This window comes from Carettochelys insculpta, chromosome 21 (genome assembly GCF_033958435.1).
Source record: "Carettochelys insculpta isolate YL-2023 chromosome 21, ASM3395843v1, whole genome shotgun sequence".
Taxonomy (NCBI): domain Eukaryota; kingdom Metazoa; phylum Chordata; order Testudines; family Carettochelyidae; genus Carettochelys; species Carettochelys insculpta.
In genome coordinates, this window is record NC_134157.1 from 9,542,824 (window position 1) to 9,566,945 (window position 24,122).

At 45.8% G+C, this 24,122-nt stretch overlaps 1 protein-coding gene across 1 annotated transcript in view; it reads right to left on the bottom strand.

Moving 5' to 3' along the window:
* CACNA1B (calcium voltage-gated channel subunit alpha1 B) overlaps positions 1-24,122 on the bottom strand; it is a 502,106-nt gene that overhangs the window by 315,274 nt on the left and 162,710 nt on the right. The window contains exons 4-5 of the mRNA XM_075015705.1: positions 8,054-8,145; positions 1,660-1,812 (exon numbers count right to left, since the gene is read on the bottom strand). Of these exons, the coding sequence (XP_074871806.1) occupies positions 1,660-1,812; positions 8,054-8,145 (245 nt within the window). The remainder of the gene's footprint in view (positions 1-1,659; positions 1,813-8,053; positions 8,146-24,122) is intronic.

Sequence of the window (24,122 nt, forward strand, 5' to 3'; positions counted from 1 at the left end):
ATGAAAGTGTGTCTGGGAGGGGCCCTTTAAGGGAGCGGCTTGCTGTTGAGTCCGCCCCGTGACCCTGTCTGCAGCTGTGCCTGGCTCCCTTATTTCGATGTGTGCTACTTTGGCGTGTAGACGTTCCCTCGCTGTGCCTATTTCGATGTTGGGCTGAGCAACGTCGAAGTTGAACATCGACGTTGCCAGCCCTGGAGGACGTGTAGACGTTATTCATCGAAATAGCCTATTTCGATGTCGCAACATCGAAATAAGCTATTTCGAAGTTGGGTGCACGTGTAGACGTAGCCTCAAAGTGCCTGGGACAAGATAAACACTCTCCATGCATGAAATGAATGCTACAGTATTGTAGTATAGTTTTTACAGAATTGCCAAAGGCTCCTATAGCATTGAACGGTGCATTGGTTTATGTAAACCTAAATAAATAAATACAAATTATGGTAATCACTGAAGAGGTCAGATTTTTGTTTGTTTAGTCATTTATTGAGATTGCAAGCTCCCTGGGGTGGGAATTCTTTTCCTGTCTGACTCCATGCCACCTAACACATCTGGGCACCGTGTTAATGAAAAGATTAAAAGCTAGCGGGAGGCAGTGGGAAGAACGTAGAGATATTCCAGAATAGCTTATTTCAAATAACGCTGCTACACACAAAATGCATTTCAAAATAGCCTTCAGCTATTCTGAAATACAGCATCTACGCACAATAGAGCCTATTTTGAAATAGAGCCATTGGACACACTGGCTACATCTACACTGCCCCCCCTTTGAGAAGGGGCATGCAAATACATCTGATAAATGCAAATAAGGCATTTATTTAAATATTTCACACCTCATTTGCACACTCACACAGGATCTCGATTCCGGAATAGCTAATTTTGAAAGCCAAAACAGCCATGTAGAGGGGGTTCATTCGAAAGGAAACCCCGCTTTTGAAAGCACTCTTCTTCCTGAAAACAATTAGAATCGAGATCCTGCACAAGTATGCACGAGAGATTTAAATCTATGCCTCATTTGCATTTCAGATTGGCCATATCAGCATGCTCCTTCCAAAAGGGAGGGGCAGTGTAGATCTAGCTACTATGGCTTATTTAGAAATAGGCTCTATACCCAGTGGCAGTGTCTACACTTGTATTGTGCTTTTGACAGAGGCATCCAAATGAGGAAATCGAAAATGCAAATAGAGTGCAAATTTACATAGCTGGCATCTCATTTGCATATTCTTTTGAAAGAGCTTCTTTCAAAAGAAGAAAAGCAATGTAGATGCAGTTCTTTCAAAGTAAATCCCATCTTCAAAAGAACACTTCTTCCCACAAAAGAAGGATTCTTTTGAAAATGGGGTTGACTTTTGAAACAGCTGCAACTACATATGGACTTATACCATCAGAAAGCTAGGACTACTATATCCACATCCACCTGCGGAGCCAATTAGGGAGACAGCAGCTAATTATTCCAGCTGGAACTTTGCCAGGACATGTCTGGGTCATGGGGTCATCACCTCATAAACTGCTGGACTTTGGCTTTAAGTCTTATTACCAGAAGCCCTGTGGAATTCATCCTTTCTGCCAGGGAGGTAATTCCTCTGAGAGATGACACTAGGCCCTTCGAGGGATAACGTGAATCCTGCTGACTTACTGTGGAGAGCAGCAGCTCAATCTCACCTGTTTCATTCGAGAAGCAGGTTTTATGAAATTTCCCCATGTAGAACTCCAGCCCAATGATGGCAAACATCACAATAGCAAAGAAGAGAAGCAGCCCAATCTGGAGCAAGGGCACCATCGCCTTCATGATAGACTTGAGGACAACCTGCAAACCTGTAGAAAGCAAAAAAAATTATTGTGGTCAGTGACAGGAGGAAAAGAAGAGGGTTTTGAAGAGTAGGGGAGTTTGGATTTTTAATAAAATTTTCTGGACTGGCAATGCCCTTTCCTCTTAGGCTTGCTCTACACTAGGGGTTTAATTCAAATTTAAGGGACTTGGGTCTCTTTTATAAAGCACCTGTCTTCAGTATAGGACTCACTGGGTCGATTTCAAGTGGATCCAAGACTGACTTTTGTAAACCTAATTTCACGAGGAATAACACCAAAATCAAATTTTCAATGGTGACCTTGAGCTAGTGCAGACACAGAGTTATTAAAATCAATTTTATTAGCCTCCAGAAGTATCCCACAAGGCTCGTAGTGTGCCCTTTCTGGTCACCACTTTCACCTCTGACCCTCTCCAGGTGAGCAGGAAGTAGGTAACAGGAAGCAGGGACCATCAGCCCAGGAAGTTTGAATTCAATTTCCTTTCTGGCCAGTATGGCTAGCAGAGCTCAGGAGCACACCACACCAGCACACCTCGCCACGAGTTCACAGGGTTACAAAAGAGCCCAGTATGGAACAATCAGGAGATCCAGGATCTCATTGCTTTGTGGGGGGGCGTGAATCTGTCCTGATGCAGCTCAAAACCAGCGAAAGAAATGTGGACATATATGCCAAGATTTTACAGAAAGTGCTGCAGAAAGGGTACACCAGGGACGGTCAGTAGTGCTGCATTAATATCAAGGAGCTCAGGCAGGCGTACAAAAAGACCAAAGAAGCCTGGGTCATCTCTCCAAGCATGATGCTTTTATGAGCAGCTGGATGTTATTCTGGGGAGACACCCAACCACTTCACCCAAAAATGCCTCAATTCTTCAGTAAATACCATTCTACAGACTTCTGGCAGCAGCAAGGAGCATGAAGCAGGGTCTGAGGTGTAGATGAAGAAGAGGTGGACAACAGTGGTCTGAAGTCGAATGGAGAAGCTGATTCTGCAAACAGCTAGAAGCTTTTCTTAACTTTTGAGCTGGTCTCCTCATGCCAGAAGGTTTTTGAAGCCAAACCATAATGCTGGAGAGAGCACTTCTGGTGACTATGTATTTTTTTATACTGATAATAGTATGGTGCAAACCTGGTGGGGTGGATTTATGCCCAGTTCCCCTAGAAAAGCTTGTTAATGTTTCTGGGGATGGAGTGCTGATCCTGTTTGGACATCTTACTAAAGGTCTCAGAGAGGTACTTTTTGATTCTCCTCATGAGATTTTTGGGAAGACCTGACACCAAGCCTCCAGTAAGTAATCTGAAAGCATGGTACCACAGAGCATTCTTGCAAATTTCTCAGACTTGTACCCACACAGGACGAGCATTCTTTCCTCATCCCTTTTTTCTTATTCTGAGGAGGCTGATGTCTCCTTTGGCAACCTAGAATAACCATGGGAAGTATCATGAGTCACCGCATATGTTAGCACAAGCTGCTTTGCAATACACGACAAGAGGATGAGAGGAGAGCAAAGAAGCACTGTACATGTTCCCTTAAAGTCCCTGTGAAATCAAGGCTAGGACAGAGAAATACTCCTGCACCTAGCCTTTGACATATAAATCATGGGGCGGGTTAAAGGTTGCGCATGGCACCTCCCCCCACCACACACACACACTCCCTGGGGCAGGTGGGCAATTTGGACTTTGCCCTGGCTCACACGTATGCTTGCAGTGCTTTTAAATGATTTTTCCCAAGAACCTAGCACTAAGAAATACTCCTGCAGCATGCCGGTGGCTTTTAGATCATGGCATGGGTAAAAAGGTTTCATGCAACCCCCTTCCTCCCCCAACAACACACACACACCCTGTGCTGGCATGCAACCCAGCCCCTGCCAAGTGCTCAGTGGCATGCCCCAGATGGGACTGGGGCACTTCTACATTATTTTTTCCCCTGATATACAGTAATCATTAAGTTTTATCCCCCAGGCTTGTGCCTTTTAAATCATGGGCAGCTTTTGGTTCTCCTTTTGCTCCCCTGCACACTCTCTGAAGAGTAATGCAGAGCAGTTAGTGGGTGGCATGCAGGGTCTGCCAGGCCCCTTTACCTGTAAGCACATTACCATGTCTGCAAGGTAAACATCAGCAGAAGATCTTGAATCCTTCTGGGGAGACTGATTCATTCTCAGCCTTAAGAGCCCAAGAGTGCCCTTGTTGAGGACGTGTTGTTACAGTGAAACAGACATCCATTCATTCTATCCCTACGTGCATTTCTCTGACTAAAGATAAAAATGTTGCTAATAACTATCTATGTAATATTTGAACTTGAATGTCTTTTAGGCAATGTCCTTGGAAGTAGGAATGGTGGACCACCCTTGGCTGAAGTGAGACTTTCACAGATATGGTGGAGGAAAAGGACAATAGAGGAGGTTATGGCTGAGCACTTGGAAGAGGCACATAAAGAACGTCTGCAAGCCATTTCAGAGAGACAGTGCATGCAACAACTGAGGGCCAAAATGCTTGAGCAGAAATTAAGAGACTCTCAAAATCATGAAAAATTGCCTTCCCCAATCACAAGGCAGAAAGAGATCCTGCAGTCCATAGATGAATACAACTAGATCCCCCCTGCTATCCATGAGCAAACTCAGACCTCCTTACCCATATTCAGCGTCCTCCTTACATCAGGGCCCCAGAACAAGAGGGGGAAGGTCATGGACATCCATGCAGTCCACTCCCATAGAATCATTGCAGAACAGAAGGCTCATATTCCACCACATGTGAGATCATGATCCCCTTGCTTTCCCAATACCCACTCCCCTGCATTTAGGGTCCCCTGAATAAAAATTATGTAGGTCAGGAAAAGAAAATTTCATTTATTGGTTAACATGCTTTGGAGTTGGGTAGGGTGGTTCGGGGTGGCTCACAGTTGGAGGCGATTTCACAAAGGCAAGCACACATCCTGGGTGAAGAGGGAGCACCACTTAATGGCAGCAGATTCAGGTACTGCCACCTCTTTCATAGATCTAGTTTTCAAGGCATTCCTTATTTTTATTGCACCTGTGTGTGCTCTCCTGATTGCCCGTGTGTCCAAATGTTCATAATTATTGCCCAGAAGATCTGTCTGTGCCCTCCACAGTGGCATGAAAATTTCCCCCTTCACCTCACAAACATTATGAAGAACATAACGAGTGACTGCAACAAGGGGAACGTTGTCTTCACTGAGGTCTAAGCAGGTCAGAAGGCACCTGAACCTGGCTTTTAAATGGCCACAGGCACATTCTACATCTTTTCAGCCTGTAATTGAAAAACTCCTTATTGCAGCCCAGGGTGCCTGTGCATGGCTTCATGAACAAAGGGAGCAAGGGGTAAACAGGGTCACCAAGAATCACTATGGGCATTTCCATGTCCCCAATGGTAATTTTCTGGTCTGAGTAAAATATACTACTCTGGAACTTTCTAAACAGTCCAGAATTCCTATGTGCATCATGCACCTTCCCTGACCATCCCACACTGATGTAGGTGAAACGACCTTTGTGATCCACCAACATCTGCAACACCATGCAGAAGTACCCTTTGCAATTTATGTACACTGAGGCCAGGTGGTCCAGGGCCAGGATGGGGATGTGCATTCCATCTATCGCCCCAACCATAGTTAGGAAACCCCATGACAGCAAAGTCATCCACTATGTCCTGAACATTTGCCAGAATCATGGTCTTTCACAGCAGAAGGGTATTGATTGCCTTAGCTCCCACTGTAGATCTACCCACGCCAAATTGATTTTCCACTGACTGGTAGCTATTGGGCCTTGCAAATTTCCACAGAGCAATTGCTACATGCTTGTAAACTGTCAAAGAAGGTCTCATTCTTGTGTCACAGCTCTTCAGAGCAGGGGACAGCAGTTCACAAAGTTCCATGAAAGTGCCATTAGCCTGCAGAAGTTTTCCAGCCACTGCTAATCATTCTATGCCTGCAAAATGACATGGTCCCACCAGTCTGAGCTGGTTTGACAGCTCTAGAATCTGCACTCCATGTTGTAGAATGCATTCAGTGCCGTCACCAACTCCGCATCCCTCCTCTCCCACTCTTGATGTGCAGAAATACCCACCCACCTCAATGTAGTCATCCACTTCATTCCTTAGGTTCAAAATCCACTGCAGCACAGTGCAGGAAGACATTATTAAACACTCCACAACAGCTAAAACCATCTCTGGATCCATGTTATCCTTGTAATGGTATGTGGCAGGCAATGTAAAAGTGGTGTGACAATTCCTTTGGCTGTTTGTTTTCAGCAGGAAGGGAGAGTGAGGGCAATGCAGGGATGATTACATCAGGCACCCAAAACCACTTGTGGTAATTTTTTCCCCCAAAACACTGGCACAGAAACCCAGAATTAATGGATTGCAGGAACTGTGGGATAGGTACCCACAATGCACTGTTGACACAGTCGAACTTAGCTAATTTAATGGGGACAACTAAGTCAACTTTGTGAGCAAGTGTGAACATCCACCATTCACTTTATAAAATCTTTTGTTAAAAAGTCAACTTTAATAAATTCAATTTTATTCTCAAGTGTAGACATACCCTTACTCATTCATTCAAAGCTCTCTCTGCTCAGTAAGTTTTATGCTCCAACCCAGGCCCCATCAAAATTTTCCATCTAACATCAGTGACAGACAAACCAGGTCCTAAAATCTGTTCAGTGGCTCACGTGAAATGTGTTCGTGATCTCAAGCTAGCTCCCAGGATATGTGTCCAAGGACTTGACAGTGAGGTCATGAAAGCTATGTCTACATGGCAGATCTAGTTCAGGATATGTCAATATCTCGAAACAGCTACTCTGCATCTTTGAAATGTGCCTGTTATTTCAAAATATTCGCTATTAAAGCATCCCTGTACTTCACATAGCAGGAGGAGTAAGGAATGCTCTGAAATATCACATCGTTTCAACATTTGGTGCTGTTTAGCCAGTGCCAAATGCCAAAACAGCCTATTTCAAGTTTAGAGTGCCGTGTTGATGTAGCTAAGGAGGGTAATGGCAGGACAAGCCACCTCCAGGCTGTCAATGTCTCAGGATTAGGGGCTGAGAAGAAACAGCAGTTGATAGCCTAGTGGGTCCTGTCTTAGACTACGATTGAGGCAACCTGCGTTCTACTACCAGCTTTGATTAATCAAGTGACTTTAGACAAGACATTTTGCTTAGTTTATCCTATCTATTTAAATGGCCTCGTGCAGTTAAAACCATTTTTGGCTGGTACATAACTCATCAAAGGCATTTCCCCATGACTGTTAGTTACAAATACACATTTAGAAATGAAAGCCACTCGGTCACCAGGCAAGCCATGGTCCCTTTCCTTCGGGAGGGGAAACGCCTATGTAATCCATGCTCCCAGAAGGACACTGCTGTCTCGAGCTTCCAGCCCCAGAAGCATGGCAGCTAATTCCTCGTCAGTCTGCACAGCCCTTGCCATTTTGGCTGCAAGAAACCCATCTCTATTGTAGAGCTGAAACACCAGGCTGCTGCGTAGCACAATGCTAACGTATTAAATTGCATGGGCAGCTGAGCTTTATGTAAGTGCCTCTGTTCAAAAGAGAAACCATTTCCTCTTAGTGCCATAATGCTCCATCTCCAGATTCAGAAATGAAATGTGTCATTTTCAGTGATCGGTTCAGAACACACCAGAGGCCACTGGGCACAGAAATAGGAACAGGTATCCCCAGGAGTCCTCTGCAAAGTATTTCTTCAGAGCCCCTCGTCGGACCATCTTGGCCCTTCTGATGAAGGTATAAAACATCAAAATGCCTAGTGTGAAACTCAGTTACAGCCACTGTCCTTTTTTCTGCCTTGACCTAACTGGTGTTACACAGGCCTGAGCACCGTGAGAGGCCAGCCCCACATTTTGTGTGAACTGCCACAGCTCCTGCTCAAGATCTCCCTTGAGAAGTCAAGCACCGGGGTGCCAGAAAGCTGGCAAACTTGGCATCTGGCAGTGCTTGGAGTCCAGACCAAGGCCCAGAGGTGAGGAAGGCTCAAGCAGGAGACGTGTGACGTTCCAAAACTGGGACCTAATAGGTAGCATTTTGCTCTTTCTTTGCATAAGTGTAAATGCTGACGTATCACATAGCCCAATGGATATCAGGCCCAAGGTGCGGAAAGTAGGGGCAGCCCAATGGGACAGGAAGCAGGAGGAACCCTATGTTGTCCAGAGGGCACAGGACCCCAAAGGCCAGCGACCTCTCTAATGGTGAATGATGTTGTAACAGTTCTCATTACACTCACTTGGGATTCCTGACACCAGCTTCAAAGGTCTCAATACCCGAACAGCTCGCAGGGTCCGTAGGTCAAAATCAGTCCCAGCGGTGGCTAGAATCCTGATTTAAGACAAAAAGAGGTAGGGGGGAGGGCAAAAAAGAAAATAATTGGATTAAATGTGAGTTTTCCAAAATGCAAATATATGAAGCATGATGATAAATTCAGGCCACCTAGGATTTTATGGTGGTCATAACTCTGCATCCAGGTGCTAGTGAAAATATACAAAGCATGTTTGCCTGCTCCTGAGTCATGCATCTCGAGTAACCAAGATAAGAGAATCTCCATTAGCTCCATGCAATAATAGACTTGATGATACACAACTGAACAGTTCTGATTCCATCCACTAGAGCGAAGTGGCCTGTGTACACAGATATGCAAATACCAGTGCATTTATATAATGTAAGCTTTGCCCTTTTTAAAAAAAATTATTTTTGTTTTGTCTGATTTTGATGTTTTCCATTTAATCCTGAACAATTCTTACCCCTTTCATTTGCAGGTGTTCAAAATTATTAACCTAGCTTTTTGGAGATACTTGCCCTGCTCTTTAGGAGATTGTTTTGTCACCCCAAGACACTGGGGCTGGGTTTACACTTGCCCCCAACTTCAAAGGGGACATGTTAATCAGGGCAATGGGAGATTACTGATGAAGTGCTGAGGTGAATACGCAGCACTTTATTAGACTAATTCTCCCCCTGTGGCAACTTCGAAGAGTCAAACTTCCAAGTGCCAGCATGCGCGCAGTCACAGGCACTTTGAAGTATCACTGCCTGCAGCTACACGCATGCTGGCACTTCAAAGTTTGACAATTTGAAGTTGCCATGGGGGAGAATTAGCCCAATGAAGTGCTGCATATTCACCACAGCACTTCATTAGTGATCACCTATTGCCCTGATTAACATGCCCCCTTCGAAGCTGGGGGCAAGTGTAGACAAGCCCCAAATGTATGTATGTACGTGTGGGGCAACAGGTGTTCACAAAGTATACAACCTTGAATTTTGAACCCAAATTTGGAAAAATTCAATGGGCTCTATAGTTGGTCAAAAAAATCAGGAGGCCAGAGATTACAAAAAAGTTTTTTTTTGTTTTTCTAAATTTTTCTCATCCACTTCCCCATCCCTCCTACACTCTGCCCCAAAAAACATCCACATACAAAATGTTGATAACACTTTGAAGTTTGCTTAGTACTCACAGTGAGAGTCATACCTTTAAGAGCTCAGCTGCTATTGTACAGATAATATAAAATGTGCATTTAATCAGGCTCTTTTGAAAACCAACCCTCCAGTCAATTACATCTTCAAGCAATAGTGTTTACCTCAACCTCACACACCAACTCCTAATGGAGTCAACTACAGAGTTGCTTGAAAAAACTCTAATTTTGACATTTCATTTGAATTTCAAAAGTCAGTGAGTGGCAAAAATATTCCAAAAAAAAAAAAAAAAGAAAATCATTCTTCCTTTTTTCCTTCCTAGGACAGAGAATGGGAAAATTTGCCAACCTCCCAGTAAAGAAAGATGACTCTTTTTTCTTCATTTTCCAGAGAGATGATGGGGAACATATCTTTGACACACCATAAATTACCCCCTAACAAGACTAGAATAAGAGATATTTTATTAGAGACTCCATAATGCTGATGACTGACGGTTTCTTTGAGCAAAAACCATTTCTCTTTTGTGTTTTACTCTGTGTATGTGTAAACGCTGGGGGAGGGACAGTGGTGGCCATTTTGGTTACAGAGTGAAAGTGACAGGAGATGGGATAAAACTGGGAAGCAGAGTGCTGATGAATTCTGGGAGTTTCAGGGAAACTTGGTACCGACAGCCACTCCAAACAGACCAGCAACAAGAAACAGGATATGTGGCAGAAGGAAGCAGTTGTCCCTGAGAGAGCACGAGCAGCAAAACTAAAGGCCCAATACCCTAATTTAGGGCAGAAGCTGGGAGGGTCACACTTCCTAATGAAAAGATCTCAGAAAGGGCAAAAGTATTTTGACTGAGGTGACTACAGTATGGCCAAGGCAAAGATGGAGAACAAGCAGTTGCCAAGTGCCAGGCCTGACAAGAACCTGGTGACAGGAGACCATATCCCAACAGAGGGCCATAACAAGGTGAGGCAAGCGAGGCACTTGCCACAGGCGCAGGGCTGAGGGGGTGCAGGCAAGTGCCTTGCTCACCCTCACCATTGTTATAGGCCTGAGTCCCAGTCAGGGGGCTGCGCAGCAGGTCCCGGTGGGGAGCAAGGCTGGGACGGGAGCAGGCAGTGGAAGTAGCACAGCTTGAGCCCGCGCCAGGCAGTGCCACGCTGTCCAGCTGTGTGTTGGCCGCGGCCCAGGAAGAGGCACGCACAAGGTGTCCCACTCGCCGCTCTGCGGACGCGTCCCACCACATGGCAGAAAAGCATGTGCAGTGGCAGCAGAATTCTGTCACCACGATTTCCCTGGTGCAGCTCCTGCAGCCCAATGCTACCTGTGCCTGAGCAGCTGCGGCCCAGCACAACACTCCATCGCTCACCGCATCAGTGGCGGCTCCGGTGAGTTGCCAAAATATACAGTTGTGAGGATGGGCTGGGGGTGCCTGGCTCTGGGGGACAGAAGGGGGCCTGGGGTGCCTGGTTCTAAGGGAGGGGAGAGGGGCTGAGGTTAGTGGGGGTCTGGGGGCATCTGGCTCTGGGGGTGTGGAGGGGGGTTGTGTTACAGCAGTAGTCTGATGGGAGGGAGGGGCCTGGCTCTGGGGAAGGGGGAGGGCCTTGTCCCCCATAAGCATTGTAAAAATCTGGCAACCCTAGGCCAGTGGCCTGGACTCCCATGTAGCTGCCAGGGATACCTCGGGGGGGCAAGATGCTGCCCAGAACCACCACAGCACAGCCGTGGCCACCGCCAGGAGCCCCGCAGGTAGCCTCATTTAAATGGCTGCTACTGGCCTGTTCCCCCTCAGGGAGTGTAGGGTGGTTAGTAAATGCACCCAGCCTGGCTGCCAGCAGGCCAGGAGCCCTGCAGGTCTGCTCCCTTGCACTGGCACTGGACACGGAGGCAAGCACACTGATTGAACTTGGTTGTATTATAGGGCTAGGATGAGCAGAATTCATGTAGTCATTCAAATACTTATAAAACAAAAGAAAAGGAAATCAGATGTGTTTATAGTCCTAGGTGTATGTGTGCATTTTTACAGCTGGTGATCAGTCAGCTGAGTAGATCCTTTCTGCACAAAACCAATTTGCTGCCTTAGTTTGCATGCAATTGAAATCCCTTGGCTGTCAGAGGAGTCATAGCAGAAGTGTTTTGAACTTTGCCATCTTGCTATCTGAGCAAGGAAGCTTATAAAAGTGGAATGCTGTACTGAAGGAGTGGCCTATCACTTGTTCACGACTTGGCTGCACAGCTGGAAAGCAGGCTTTGGGACTCTGCTGGCTCCTTGGTTCAATGTGCTGAGGTTTTGTAACTGTAGAGATGGTAATAAGACAATTGGGCAGGACTAGGATGGTCAGCCAACAAGTGCCCAATGGGTATGTGTATACCTATTATGTATGAGCTAAATGAACAGTGGAACTCCCAATCAAAAACATTAGTGAGAATACATAAAGTAATTAAGCAAAACGAGATTTTAAAGGACTGTCAAAATTTGCCTGTTCAGCCTAGCTGAGCAAATTAAGAACTATTCCATACTACCAGTACCGACGTGGTTTAGCAAACTTAAAATGAGCCCTCTTGACAGAAGGCTCTTCAGTTCTACCTCCTGAAATCAGCAGGGTTTTAATTTCCTCTCTGAAAATCCAATGTCTCTAATTGTCAGCACTTTAAAATAACCTGTTTACCTTAGTCGCTTGTAGTTGTCACTAAATTGCTGTCTGTCTCAGGAACTCATAAGGCCCTGATCACCTTAGTGGATGAGTGCTTCACAATCCTTATTGTATCAGTCCTCACTGTACCTCTGTGCAGCATGGCACTACTATTATCTGCCTTTTACCGATGAAGAACTGAGGCACAGAAAACCAAGTCATCTGCCCAAGGTCACAATGTCTGTGGTTGAGTAAGGAACTGAACCTGTATCTCTCAAGCTTAAGACTGGAAATAAGGTGTACATTTTTAAGGGTGAGAGTAATTAACCATTGGGACAGCTTACCTAGGGTTATGGTGAATTCTCAATCAAAGACAATTCTTAACTAGAGAGTGGGTATTTCCTTAAAGTATTTGGTTTGTGAGTTATTTGGAGGAAGTTCTACGGCTTATTGGAGGTCAGACTAGATGATCACAAGGATCCCTTCTGATCTTGGACTCTATGGATAAAATCTACGGATGTAAGTTTTGCAGCCACTTTAGTGAAAAAAAAACAACAAGAATAAGAGACCTCTACCCTGTAATAGTCTACAATAACTCTCAGAACAAAATGGCTATCATCTTGGCAGGCAGACAATTCACAGACACTAAAAGACATCATACACAGAAAAGGAAAAAGCATCACAGTTTTGGGCTATCCATAGTATAATACATTTCACTCCAGCAGCAAGGAAAGGAAAGAGGTCATAGGATCCAAAAGGCATCAGGAACGTACTCTTCCCTGATCAAGGTTGCCTGCCAGTTTAGAGAGTTAATGCCACCTCAATGATAAGAGTAATTACTGCTGCGGATCTTCCTTTGTTATTTCAACAACAAAAATGTTAAGATCTGTGGAAGGAAGTTCCCCTGTAATAGATGCCAACTACAGCAAAGGAGAAAAGCACCTCACCAACTCCCTTTTGATCAGTCCCTTTAAAATTACTGTGGGTAACAGCCACTAACTTTTGATAAGTTTCTTCTGAGGCTACTTTAACAGAGGGAACAAAAGAGTGCATGTGAACTAGCACTGCTAAAGGAGTTGACAAGAGCTGGGCTCAGCCATTTTTAGCTATTCTGGCCTGCTACACATGTAGCCTTCACAGCTGTCCTGGTACCCTCCCTAGATGGAACAATATCCTCATACATAGAAGTCAGTAAAGCAGTCTGGCTCAACATCATGCAGTTCTGAGGGTTAGCAGTACCACACACAGGAGCAGGAATACCACAATGAATATTTCACACCAACAGATTGACCAGGAGTTACCCACGTCATAATCGTAAATAAAAGGAAAACAACTGCTTTACTTAAATGACTGCATTTTTCAAAAATAGTTTTATTTTTATTAAATTATTTTATTTAAGATTTCTTAAAAAGGGATTGTTAAAATTTATCTTTAATTTTTACTAAAACATTTCAAATGACAATTCCATCAAGTGTATTTTTTTGTTTATCCCTATAAACTCTTTCCATTTGCTATGTTTTAACAAAACATGGGTACATTCAATTTGATTTCCAATAATATTTTCTTCTAATTTTCAAACCTGAAACTATGCTAAACCCAGCGCTAATCCAAATTTCTTCATTTTTTCCCTTTTCTGTAGGGTTTGTAGAGAAGCAATCTTGTTCCAGATTCATCCTATTTTTCTGGCTCATCTTGGTTCAGTTGCTTTTCAGCATTCACTCAATCATGTCAATTTTGAGCAGTGTACTTGATTTGGTGATTCTGTTTCTCTTCTGTTTGGTTTTATGAGATGCAATCCCATTCCAGGCACATCCCATGTTCCTGGCACAGCCATGGTAGTTCTCACCTTTTAGGAGGAGTTTTTGAGCAAAGAGACAGATTAGCTAAAATACATAGCACATAGTGGCTCAGAAGATGGACAGGTAACACAAAGTGTTCATGAGCTGCCCTGTGCCACAGGACAGCAGGGTTCAAATATGTTCTAGCTTTCAGTTCCTTTAATGTTTGAGGCCTATGTAGCCCACCAGGCAGGTGGTTGAATTGATGAACATTTTTCCTCCTTTGCTCGCTTTTCTAAGAACTATCTACATGAGGGCTTTTGCTGGCACAGCTATGCCAGCAAAATCACACTCTGCTTGACAAAGCTATGCCTACAGAAGTTTTCAGTGTCGCCAGGGCATGCAAAACATGGGCACTATGGTGTGACCAGAACAGTACTGAAGGAAGAGGCAGTGCTGAAGTCAGGGTCTGTGTGTTGTGGCAAAGCAGGAAGTGAGCTGGGGACATGACCCCATGTTACAGCTGTCTCTAGTCAGCCTGACTACCCCTACCTTTTCACAAGCACGCACCCTACACAGAGCCTGGAGGGGCCAGAAAAGAATGAGAACACATTGTGAGTTACTGTCGTCAGAGCATAAGCCGCAGAAGAGCGTTTAAACCAAGCACCAGTGCATTCAGAGGCACCAGACTGTGAGCTTTTGTGCTCACATGGCCATTCCACATCCCCACTTCCCTCAGTGTGCTGCTGCTCCTGTATCAAACCTTTGCAGCCTGGCAGAGCCACACACTTCAAGCCTCAAGCATGTCCCGTGGCTGTGCTTGATGAAGGTGCACATGGCCTCCTGGGGCTTTCGCAGGGATTCTGGCCCTCAGCCAGGCCCTTCCCTATAGGCTAAAGAATGATAGGAGGAGCTTCTGTGCTCCCGCAGCTTGCTTTCAAACTTGTTGGAGAGAGACTGGGAGTGGATCAATTAGTCCCATGGTGCCAGTAAGTGCCCCTGTGGCAGCACTGGCTGTCTCGCCACTCAGAGGCTGCTCTTCATCCCCTTGACACAATTTTAAGAGCGTTGAAGTTAATAAGAACAGACTGATTTACAGCTACCCCCACTTTCCAGGCCCCTTTAGTCTAGGATTGCAGCCATGCACCTCTCCTGTGTTGTTTATAACCATTTTGCCCAATGCCAGTGTGTAACAATACAATTTCTGTGAGGCCCTTTTCAGAACATCCTGCAGCAATGCCATTTCTCCCACGTAATTACGAGATAATATACAGCGCCTGTATGGCCAGTTCTGCCACTATGCTGTTCTGCAGTTTTACATGGAGAACAATAACAATCCCCAGTGAAGGGAAGGATGTAATTAACTGAAGGCTTCTGCTAACTTCATAAAATTCACATAAGTGCTGTCTTTCTGTCTCTCTTCCCCCTCCCCCCCACCTTCCCTGCACTCAAGCCTTAAACCCTTCGAACCCATTGCCACGAGACGGAAATGATTATTAAAAATGGGAGAGAAAGGGAGAGATCAAACGAGCCCCAATGACAAGCATGACTTGAAAATCCTGCAAAAGCTTTCCTGTCTGCATGCGTAACAAGTGAGAACAAAGAGCCAGTACCTGCACAGCCAGAGGTGGAGGAGGAAATTGACAATGAGAATAAAAATAGAGGGAAAGAAGATGCAAGAGGCGACATAGCAACCAGGGAAGAAATTGGGTCTGTACCCTTTCATGCCTCTTGACGAGTTATTAAAATGTCAGATGTGGGTTGGGGGTGGGTGGTTTCGGCTTGTTTTGACTTTGGAAATAGTAGGTCTTGATTTCCCTGCTGGAGGACTCTGTGGAGGACTAGGAAGCTAGTGAGATTAGGACAGCACAAGAGCCAGAGAGCTGCACAGTTGGGTCCGGGAAGGACTTTTATTCCTGTGTGCTGATTAGACACACAAAGCAGGGCTACAGCACAAAGTCTTGCTGAAAAAATACAGACTCTGCCCTCATTAGGGAAGCCTCGTTTTATTGTGAGGCACAAGTGGCAACAGATTTACCCTCCTCGCTGGGTCATACATTGCATGTTCCTCCTTACTGTGGCTCCTGCATAATATTAGATCATTTTTGGATCTACCAGAATAGATCTAGACGTGCTCACGTCAAGAAAAACCTTTGGGATCTGCAATTATATCAGTCCATCCAGCCCCATATCCTGTCCCCAACTCCAGCCAGTCAGTACCGGCTACATCAGAGGTACACGCAACAGAGTCCTGCAGTAGGTCGTTACGGGAAAAAAAAAACTTTCCCCCCATTGTAAGGCCCTTCCCTTCCAATCCCAATAGTCCGAGACTGACTTGTGTCCTGAGCGTGAGATCTGCATTCCTTCCAAAACTATTTTATTTCAAAAATATTTCTGATTGAATCCTGGACATTCTTATAATCCATAAACTTATGTAATGCTCTTCCAAAATCCTGCTACTCTCCTGCCTGCAGTGAGTTCCGCTGCCTAAATCATAGAATTCTGTGAGCAGCCGGAGGACAGACCTAACCCTTTTCTCTTAAGCCCTGTAAGTTTGATTCCAGCTATCCCAAGGTGAAAACCTAGCGCATTATTCTCCCACTGCCAAATAACACTGTGCTGTTATCACATTGTACAATTGCTTGGCCACTGAATTTCCCATCTTCCCTGCCGCCATTAAAGTGCTCACTGAACAATTTCTGTCCTAAGAGACCAAGGGTCCATTTATGATAAATACGTTGCATCTTCTTTTCCAGTGACGCTTACGATAGTATGTACAAAACAGCTTATTCCTCAGGGTATAAAGTGACACAAAGAAAAAGAGGAAAAGCACACGGTAAATAACCGGTGATGGTTCAGGAACTCGCTATTTTTACTGTACTAGTGCAGCGAGAGACCCTTTGACACCCGATGGCAGGGATTTCACAGCGACATGCTCATGAATCTCCTCATTGAAATGCTGATCAAACACAGTCACAGGAAAATGCCAGAAAATTCACTTGAGCTGAGCCTCTGGATCTGTAAAGCCTGAGGCAAGGACGGTTGGAAAAAGCTAACCCTCTTCCTCAGAGCTGCTGTCTAGCATTCATCTTGGCTTTACAGCATTTTAGCAAATTTCAGTAGTCTTTTCCTCATGATCTGGTGGAAACAGATGACAAAGCCCTTCCTCTGTATCTCCACAGGTGGACAGAGAAAGGAAAAGAGCGTGCTGAACATGGGACTGTGTTCTGAGTTAAGCACCAGGAATAAAAGATCCAAGATAAGGAGCTTTCTGTTCAAGCCTCTTCTTAAATGACACTATGAGTCCTTCTTCAGCAGAGAATAATCACTGAGGCTCAGGGTTAGAAGAACATCAGACTGCAGATAATTTGGTATTTTTTCTCAGCCTAATCCCCCTGGTGCCATTGATAATGAGTTGCAACAGAGTGTACCAGTGAGAGATCTCCACATGAGAACAGTAACGAGGCTTGTGAGAGATTCAGCAGCTTCAGTCTAAGAGCTGAGGGGAGTCATGTCAAACAGCTGAACATACTGAGATTAATAAATAACTAATAACAGCATTGCCTCTCTTCCGAGCACTGTCAGATGTCAGGGCCTCACAGCTCATCTTCCCATTAGAGGAGAAATCAGTGGCAAAGAGGCTTTTTATTTTTTCACATAACTGCTCTATTTACACCACATTCACTGCTCCTGGAACATAGGTGAGGCCAAATGGTATGTAGGAAAACCTTTCTTTCAGAGACCACAGCCCAGCACCCCATTCCCAAGGAGGGCCTCAGCCTAAGGAGCTGACATGAGGTAGAGAGAGAAAGGCAGACAGCCAGCTCCCATGATGCACACAACAGCTTCCCTCAAAAGAAACTACCTCACAAACCCAATCAAAAACGCAGCAGGTTTTCAAAGATGGTATGCTGCTCATGCAAAGAGAGAAATTTTAAAAAGATGTGTAATAGCCTCATGAGGTGACCCCATTCCTAATAAATACCACTAATCTCCACACAGCACATTCTTCTTGGTCTCAGATCTCTCTGCAAAGATGGGTAAGCATTAGTATCCCCATATCAGGTATGAGGAAAACTGATCTCATAACAGAACAGTAGTAGCATCAAGTTTTGAACCCAGATTTTCTAGAAGCATACCAGCAGGGCTTTTTTTTTCAGGTGGAACACAGTGGAATAACATTCCACCACCTTTTTTCTCGGTGCCCCCATTTTGGAAGTTGGCAGGGTGGAGGCAGCTCCAAGCCACATGTGACTCTTTAAGGAGCCATTTGCAGCTCCTGCTGTTGCCACCACTTACTCTTCCAGCTCCCTGCCCTGCCTGTTGCACTGAAAGACTGGCACTTGACTTAATTGGCTTAATGGCCGGCAGGAGAGATCCAGCCGTTAAACCAATTAAATTGAGTGCTAGTCTTTCAGTGCAGCAGGGTGCTGAGAGCTGTCCCTGCCATGCTGTAGGTAGCGGGAGCTGGAGGGGTGGGGGGAGCCATGCACCCATGGTGAACAGAAAATGGTGGCTGGCGAAGGAGCAGCAGCATGTGGAGTTACTGTGCAAGGTAAGTGAATCCTTTGTTGGGCGGGGGGGCAGTTTGGATCTGCAGGGGGAGGTGGGTTAAGCCTGGGGACAGTCTGAGGCTTTGCAGGATGGTTAGCCATTGGGGCAGTTTGGGGAAATGGTTAAGCCTGGGGGCGGTTTGGGGCTGCATGGGGTGGGGTTAAGCCTGGGGACAGAAGCGGGGGCAGTTTGGGACTATGGGGGGGCTTAAGACTGGGATAGGAGGGAGTTGCAGGGGGGTTAAGGCTGGGCACAGGGGGGTGGGCGCAAATTGGGGCTTGAGTTCTGGAACCCTCTTTTCTAGGAAAAAAAGCACTGCACACTGCATCTAAGCCCCAAATTGCTGGAGACTGATACCAATGCAACATCACTGAGTTACATACATCTTCTGCTACAGCTGGTTAAATATCATGCCTTTGGCACATGCTGGTCACCTTGTCAGTCTGACTCATTTGCAAGCCATGCCTGACTGCTATCAATTGCATTAGTTCTTCACAAGAATAATCTGAGTAGCATGTCGGATGAATTTCCCGACTCTGAGCGGCTCACATACAGTTCATTGTATCTATTCACTCCTAACAACAGCCTCAGTTCTCTGATTCACTGCTCCTACCCCAAGTGCCTTCACACTTTCTGCTATGCAACCCCTTTTTCTTGGGAAAAACACCTTATGCAGTTTTGCAAAGTTACCATTCTACCCTCCTTGGAACTCACCTCTGCTGCTGTATGTCCAGGAATCCAAAACCTGACAGAAACTAGACACATGCTAAGTTGCCCTTACCTCTCCTGATAGGCTATGTGCATTGTTAGTCACTTTTTTGTTGCCTGTTCTCCCCAGATTCCACCTGCTTGTTTATTTCACCCACCCTCCGTGATGTCTTGTCTTTAATTGCAAACTCTGAAGCAGGCACCTTCATTTATTTTATGTTGGTACACAGCTGAACTCAATGGGGTGTCACCCAGTGATTACTTATTAGCAATGACCATGTGTAGAACTGGTTGAAATCTTGTTATTCCAAATCAGTTTTTCAAATGAAAGATGGCCTGTTAACATGCAAATGTTTCCTTCAATACTTTCAATGAAATTCCTCCCTCGCCCTCCAATCCTGCCTAAAAATCGAGTCAGTTTTTCCAAACTGGTCCATAATTTTTCATCAAAATCTTCTTTAAAAATCTGCAGAAATTGTTTAGGAAAAAAAGTACTTTTTCTCCCTCAACTTTTCACAGAAAGTTTTTACAATTTTCCAACCAGCTCTTGTCTCGTGCACTGCTGCCACTCTGACTGGACAAGTGAAACATCTGAACAGAAGCATAGTGAGTAGCACCTTTCTGGTACAAACTGATAAGACTTGCAGGGTTTGTGAAGACCAGCAGCTGGCTGAATGTCAGAGTAACTAACAAACTAGCCCCACAAACAGAAGAGCCTGGAATTAGAGATCATTATTCAAAAAACACAAACCAGCTTTATTATCTACCCCACAACATAAATCGCTGTAAGCTCACTCCAACCTCAGCACAGTGACAGCTGACTCCTGACCTGTTGCACTCATGCTGTGGAAGAATTTTGCAGGTGAATCAGACCTAGTTCATGTGAAACCAAGTGCCTGTCCCTTGCTTTCCAGTTTTGCTATGAAAGTCTAGCATGTGTTTCAACATAATGAGCAGCATTCAAAGGGAAATATCAACAGGAATAGGCAGATGTGCACCTAGGCAATAGCTAGTCATTTGTGAGAGGGAAAGAGCAAAAGAGAAACACCCACCTACTCCAGGAAAGCCTGGCAAAAATGCTTTTCAAAGCACCCTGAAAGTCAGTGAGAATCTGATGCTCATGACAATGAAGAATTCATACTGACTTAGGCATTATATGTGGTCATGTGCTATGCACGCTTACAACACCCAAGGTCTGAATTTCATCTCACATCACATGTGGGTATAATCCCATGGTCGTCAATGGAGTTACTTCTGTGCTACGACAGTGGAGCAAAGTCAGGTCCACGGCCCTGCTCCTGCACCTCGGGGCTGACCTGCAAAGGTTTCTGCTCCTCCAGACTTAGAAACACCAGAAGTGCCAAACTAGTTCATCAAATCATTTATCCTCTTTCCAGTAGTGGCATATTCCCAATGCCTCAGAGGAAGACGAAAGCCTTCCTAAATGCACCTGGCCCCACATGTAGTGAGACCCTCTCCTGGTGTTGCAGCAGGTCTTATCTTCCTAATCACAGCAGCAAACTAGTGACATTCCCAAGAGAAAGATTTCATCATCCCGATCGCAGCACACATGGATACAAATATACTTCACTCCCATTAACCCAATCTTGGACCTTACTCAAGAAGAGACTTCTGGAGTTATATACCACCTCAGCCACCAAATCCTGGTGGGTTAATTGGTGGACATGAACTAACAGGATATTGGATGAGCCCAAACTATTTTTTCCATTTGTTGTGACCTGAGAACAGATCCAAAGGCAGGTCAGTGGCAGCAAAATACTTATGCCTGTGTTCTTGAGCAGGATGTCAGGGTGCTGCTGGCATGGTTTTGCTCTCATCGGCATGGTTGGCTTGCCTCCAAACCTGAATGATCACTGCAGTTGTTCTCGCTCTGTCTTCCACACATTCTTGTTCTCCCAGCTCTATCACAGATTTCCAGGAGAGCACTGACTGCACCATCTGGAAAGATGCCTTCTTCCAGTCAATTTGATTTCATGGGGTGTGAGCATTATCTTGGCTGCTGAAGGCAAGCAGCTGACACCAAATTTAGGCAGAGAAATAGATTAGGAATGCTAATCACTGCTGTATAATTTTTAGCATTGCTGGTTTCATCTGTACATTAGAAGACTCCATCTTAGAGACTTCTGTAATCATCAACCTAAATAACCCTCCAACATACCCATAAGCATCCATCTTGCCTGCTTTTCACTGGATGGCTGATACAAAGGAGTCACCCAACCAGATCTCCACATTGTGTTCTCCAGCCTTTCCTTCCTCTTGCTGCTCACAGAGCTTTGGCTCTAACTGTATTTATCCCCTCAGTGGCAGCATTAACCCACCACCTTTGCCAAACAGGACAATAATTTGCTCCCCATCAACATGGGACTATAATGTTAAATGAGCTCAACTGACCTGTGTACCAGTTTCCTTGGGTATAGCCTATGAAAACCCCAGACTGGTGTTTGGCACACACCTAAAAGAAGTCTCTCCAGCTGCCCCACGAAAGAGATGACTCTTTTGCACCCTGGCTCAGATTTCCCTCATGGAAACTCCCCTCTGTATTCAGTGACAGAGGCCTGAGCTAAGGGCTTCAGATGAAGAAATGGGGGGAAAAAAGTCCTGTCTCAGCTCCCTCCCAAAACAAACCGTGCTTGTTGCTACCATTACCCAGTTACTGGTTAGATTGTCCCAGCACTCCACAGACTCCCCATTTGTCCTTTTCCCCTCAATGACGTTCCCATGCCCTCTTCCACACCACAGAGTTCCCTGTCACCCCTGCCTTCCCCAGCTGCCTTCCTGAAGGAGACTGAAAATGCCCCTGCTAGGATCAACTATGATGTCTCGTTTCCTGTCCATGGAAGATGGGGAGGGTGTTGTGAGGACAAGTAGGTAACTTTCTTGTACAGAGAAAAAAACAGCCTCAATCCTGTCCCGCCAGATGGGAGACACAAAGGGATCAGGTCTCTCCACAGGTGTTAAAAACAGGCAAACCCATGCACTACATGGAGCTGGAAAGGGAGGGAGCAAGGGAGGCTCCCAGTTTGCTGTGCTGTGTGCAGTGAGGGGAGCACCCCTTGGCATGCTCCAGGGAGCTCCTCAGGGGATAGGGTGGATATAAGTGAAGCCTAGGAGTTTTGGATGGGGGTGCAGAGGTGACTTGCTCTCGAACTTGGAGCAGAGAAGTGTGGTTGTGTTTCCCCAGTCCTTCTCCACTCTCCTGCCCTCTTCCTTAAGCGCCTGCAGGAGGATTAGGTGTCACTGGGCCCTGTTAGCATCTCCAAACTGGAGGTGAAGGTGATGGAGCCCAAAGAGGAGGCGTTATGGATTGGGGGTATCACAACCTGCCTGGACCTGAAGGGAGTCAGGAAATTGTGTCCTACTTCCATCCAAGATCGTCTTTGTCTGAATCCCCACCCTTGACCTTGCTGCCATGGGTCACCCTGCTGGGAGGACAAGACTCCCTATGGTATCACTCTTGGATTCATTGGAACACATAAACCCACTCACCATGAAAAGATGACAATCCAGAAAGGCTCCATATGTAGACGCTGCATTTCAAAATAGCTAAGTACTACTTGGAAACACATTTTGGCTACATCTACACTGCATTTCACTTTCAGAAGTGGAATGCAAATGAGTGAGATGGAAAATGCAAATGAAGTGCAGATTTACATATCTCAGTTCTCATTTGCATATTCTCATGCGATCACGCTTCCAGAAGAGGCTTTTCCAGAAGCAAAAACAGCTGTGTATATGGAGTTCCCTTGAAAACAAACCCCATTTTTGAGAGAACCCTTCTCCCTATTTTGTTTCAGTGCATTGCAGTAGTCAAAGCACACACCAAGCATTTAAACAACAAGCGCCCACATCACGTGTGTCTCCCTACCCAGAGTTCCTCTCCTAAAAACCAGTCACATCAAGGGGAGACCTACAACGCACATCTGGGGACTATAGGACCAAAGTGGTGACGTCTCTTCTCACTGAGCCCACATAGGATGAATGCCTGCTGGAGATGCCAGTTCTTTTCATGTGAAGCCAGTTAGAAATTCCAAAATGCTTTTTGCCAAAGCCAGGACACTACACACACATACCAGCACTGGTGAATCTCATGCATTTCTACGGCCCTAAATTTCCCCTCTTATTCCCGTTGGCTGTATCATTCTTCCCTTCTTGTTCTAACCAGCTGCACAGCAGGGAAAAACAATAGGAACAGCTGTCATGTTTCACTCCAGAGGTAATCCTACTCTGTAGTTTGTCCATGTATTTCTGGAGCACTTTGGGATCAAAGGAGCATGGAAGGAGAAGGAGAAACAAAAGCTGTGGTATATTTTTCCATAACGGTGGGCTGTGAATACAGCAAATCACCGTTACCTTAGGAACATAGGACCCTGTTACCTCACTTCTCCCCAAAGCCCCAGCTGGTCATCATATTCTGCTCTCCTCTGCCTGAGGTCACACAGCAGCAACCCCTGTGATGCCTAAACGAGAACAGGTGAAGGGGACAAGTGTATTCCCTCTCCCATCCCCGCTTCGTGCTGCTGCGAGTCCTGCTGCAGCTGGGCTCAGCAACTCCTGGCACGTGTGCCAAGAGCTGCATGCAAGCCGTCAGCTCAGCCTCACCCCTTCTCCCCTCATGCAGCCGGGAGCCTGCCTCGCTCACACAGCTCTCCAGAGACTGGTGCCTCTGCTGCTGCATTTACTCACCTGCGTTTAATCAGATGTCATTTCACAACGCTCTCGGAGGAGTCACAGGCAAGAGTCTCAAGCGGCTGATGCACTGTGGGGAGGGGGTCAGCAGGAACCATGTTTCTCCCCAGGACTCAGTATGGAGCCCTGGGAGAGGAGGTGGCTCTGTAATCCCTGCAAAGAAACCCATCTCATTCAAGCCTCACCACTCTTGGCTGTCTTGGAGAGGCCACTGATTGTTTCTGGGGAAAGCCAGGTAAAGATCTGTGTGCTGCCCTTTAAGGAGCATAACTGAAGCCCACAGCTACTGGGAGGCTGGAGTTACCTGGGAAAACAGAAGGAAAGGAGGGGCAGGGAACTCTCTGCTTGAACATCTATATCTCCAGGGCCTGCGATATGATCAGACGAGTTGTTTGCAGGGCCACAGTGCTAGGCTACACGCAGCCCCCTCTCCTGTCTATGCCCATCACCCCAGCCTGCAAACTGCAGCAACCCCCACTGCTGGGTTTCCTCTACACCCCAGCCTGCATGCCCACCT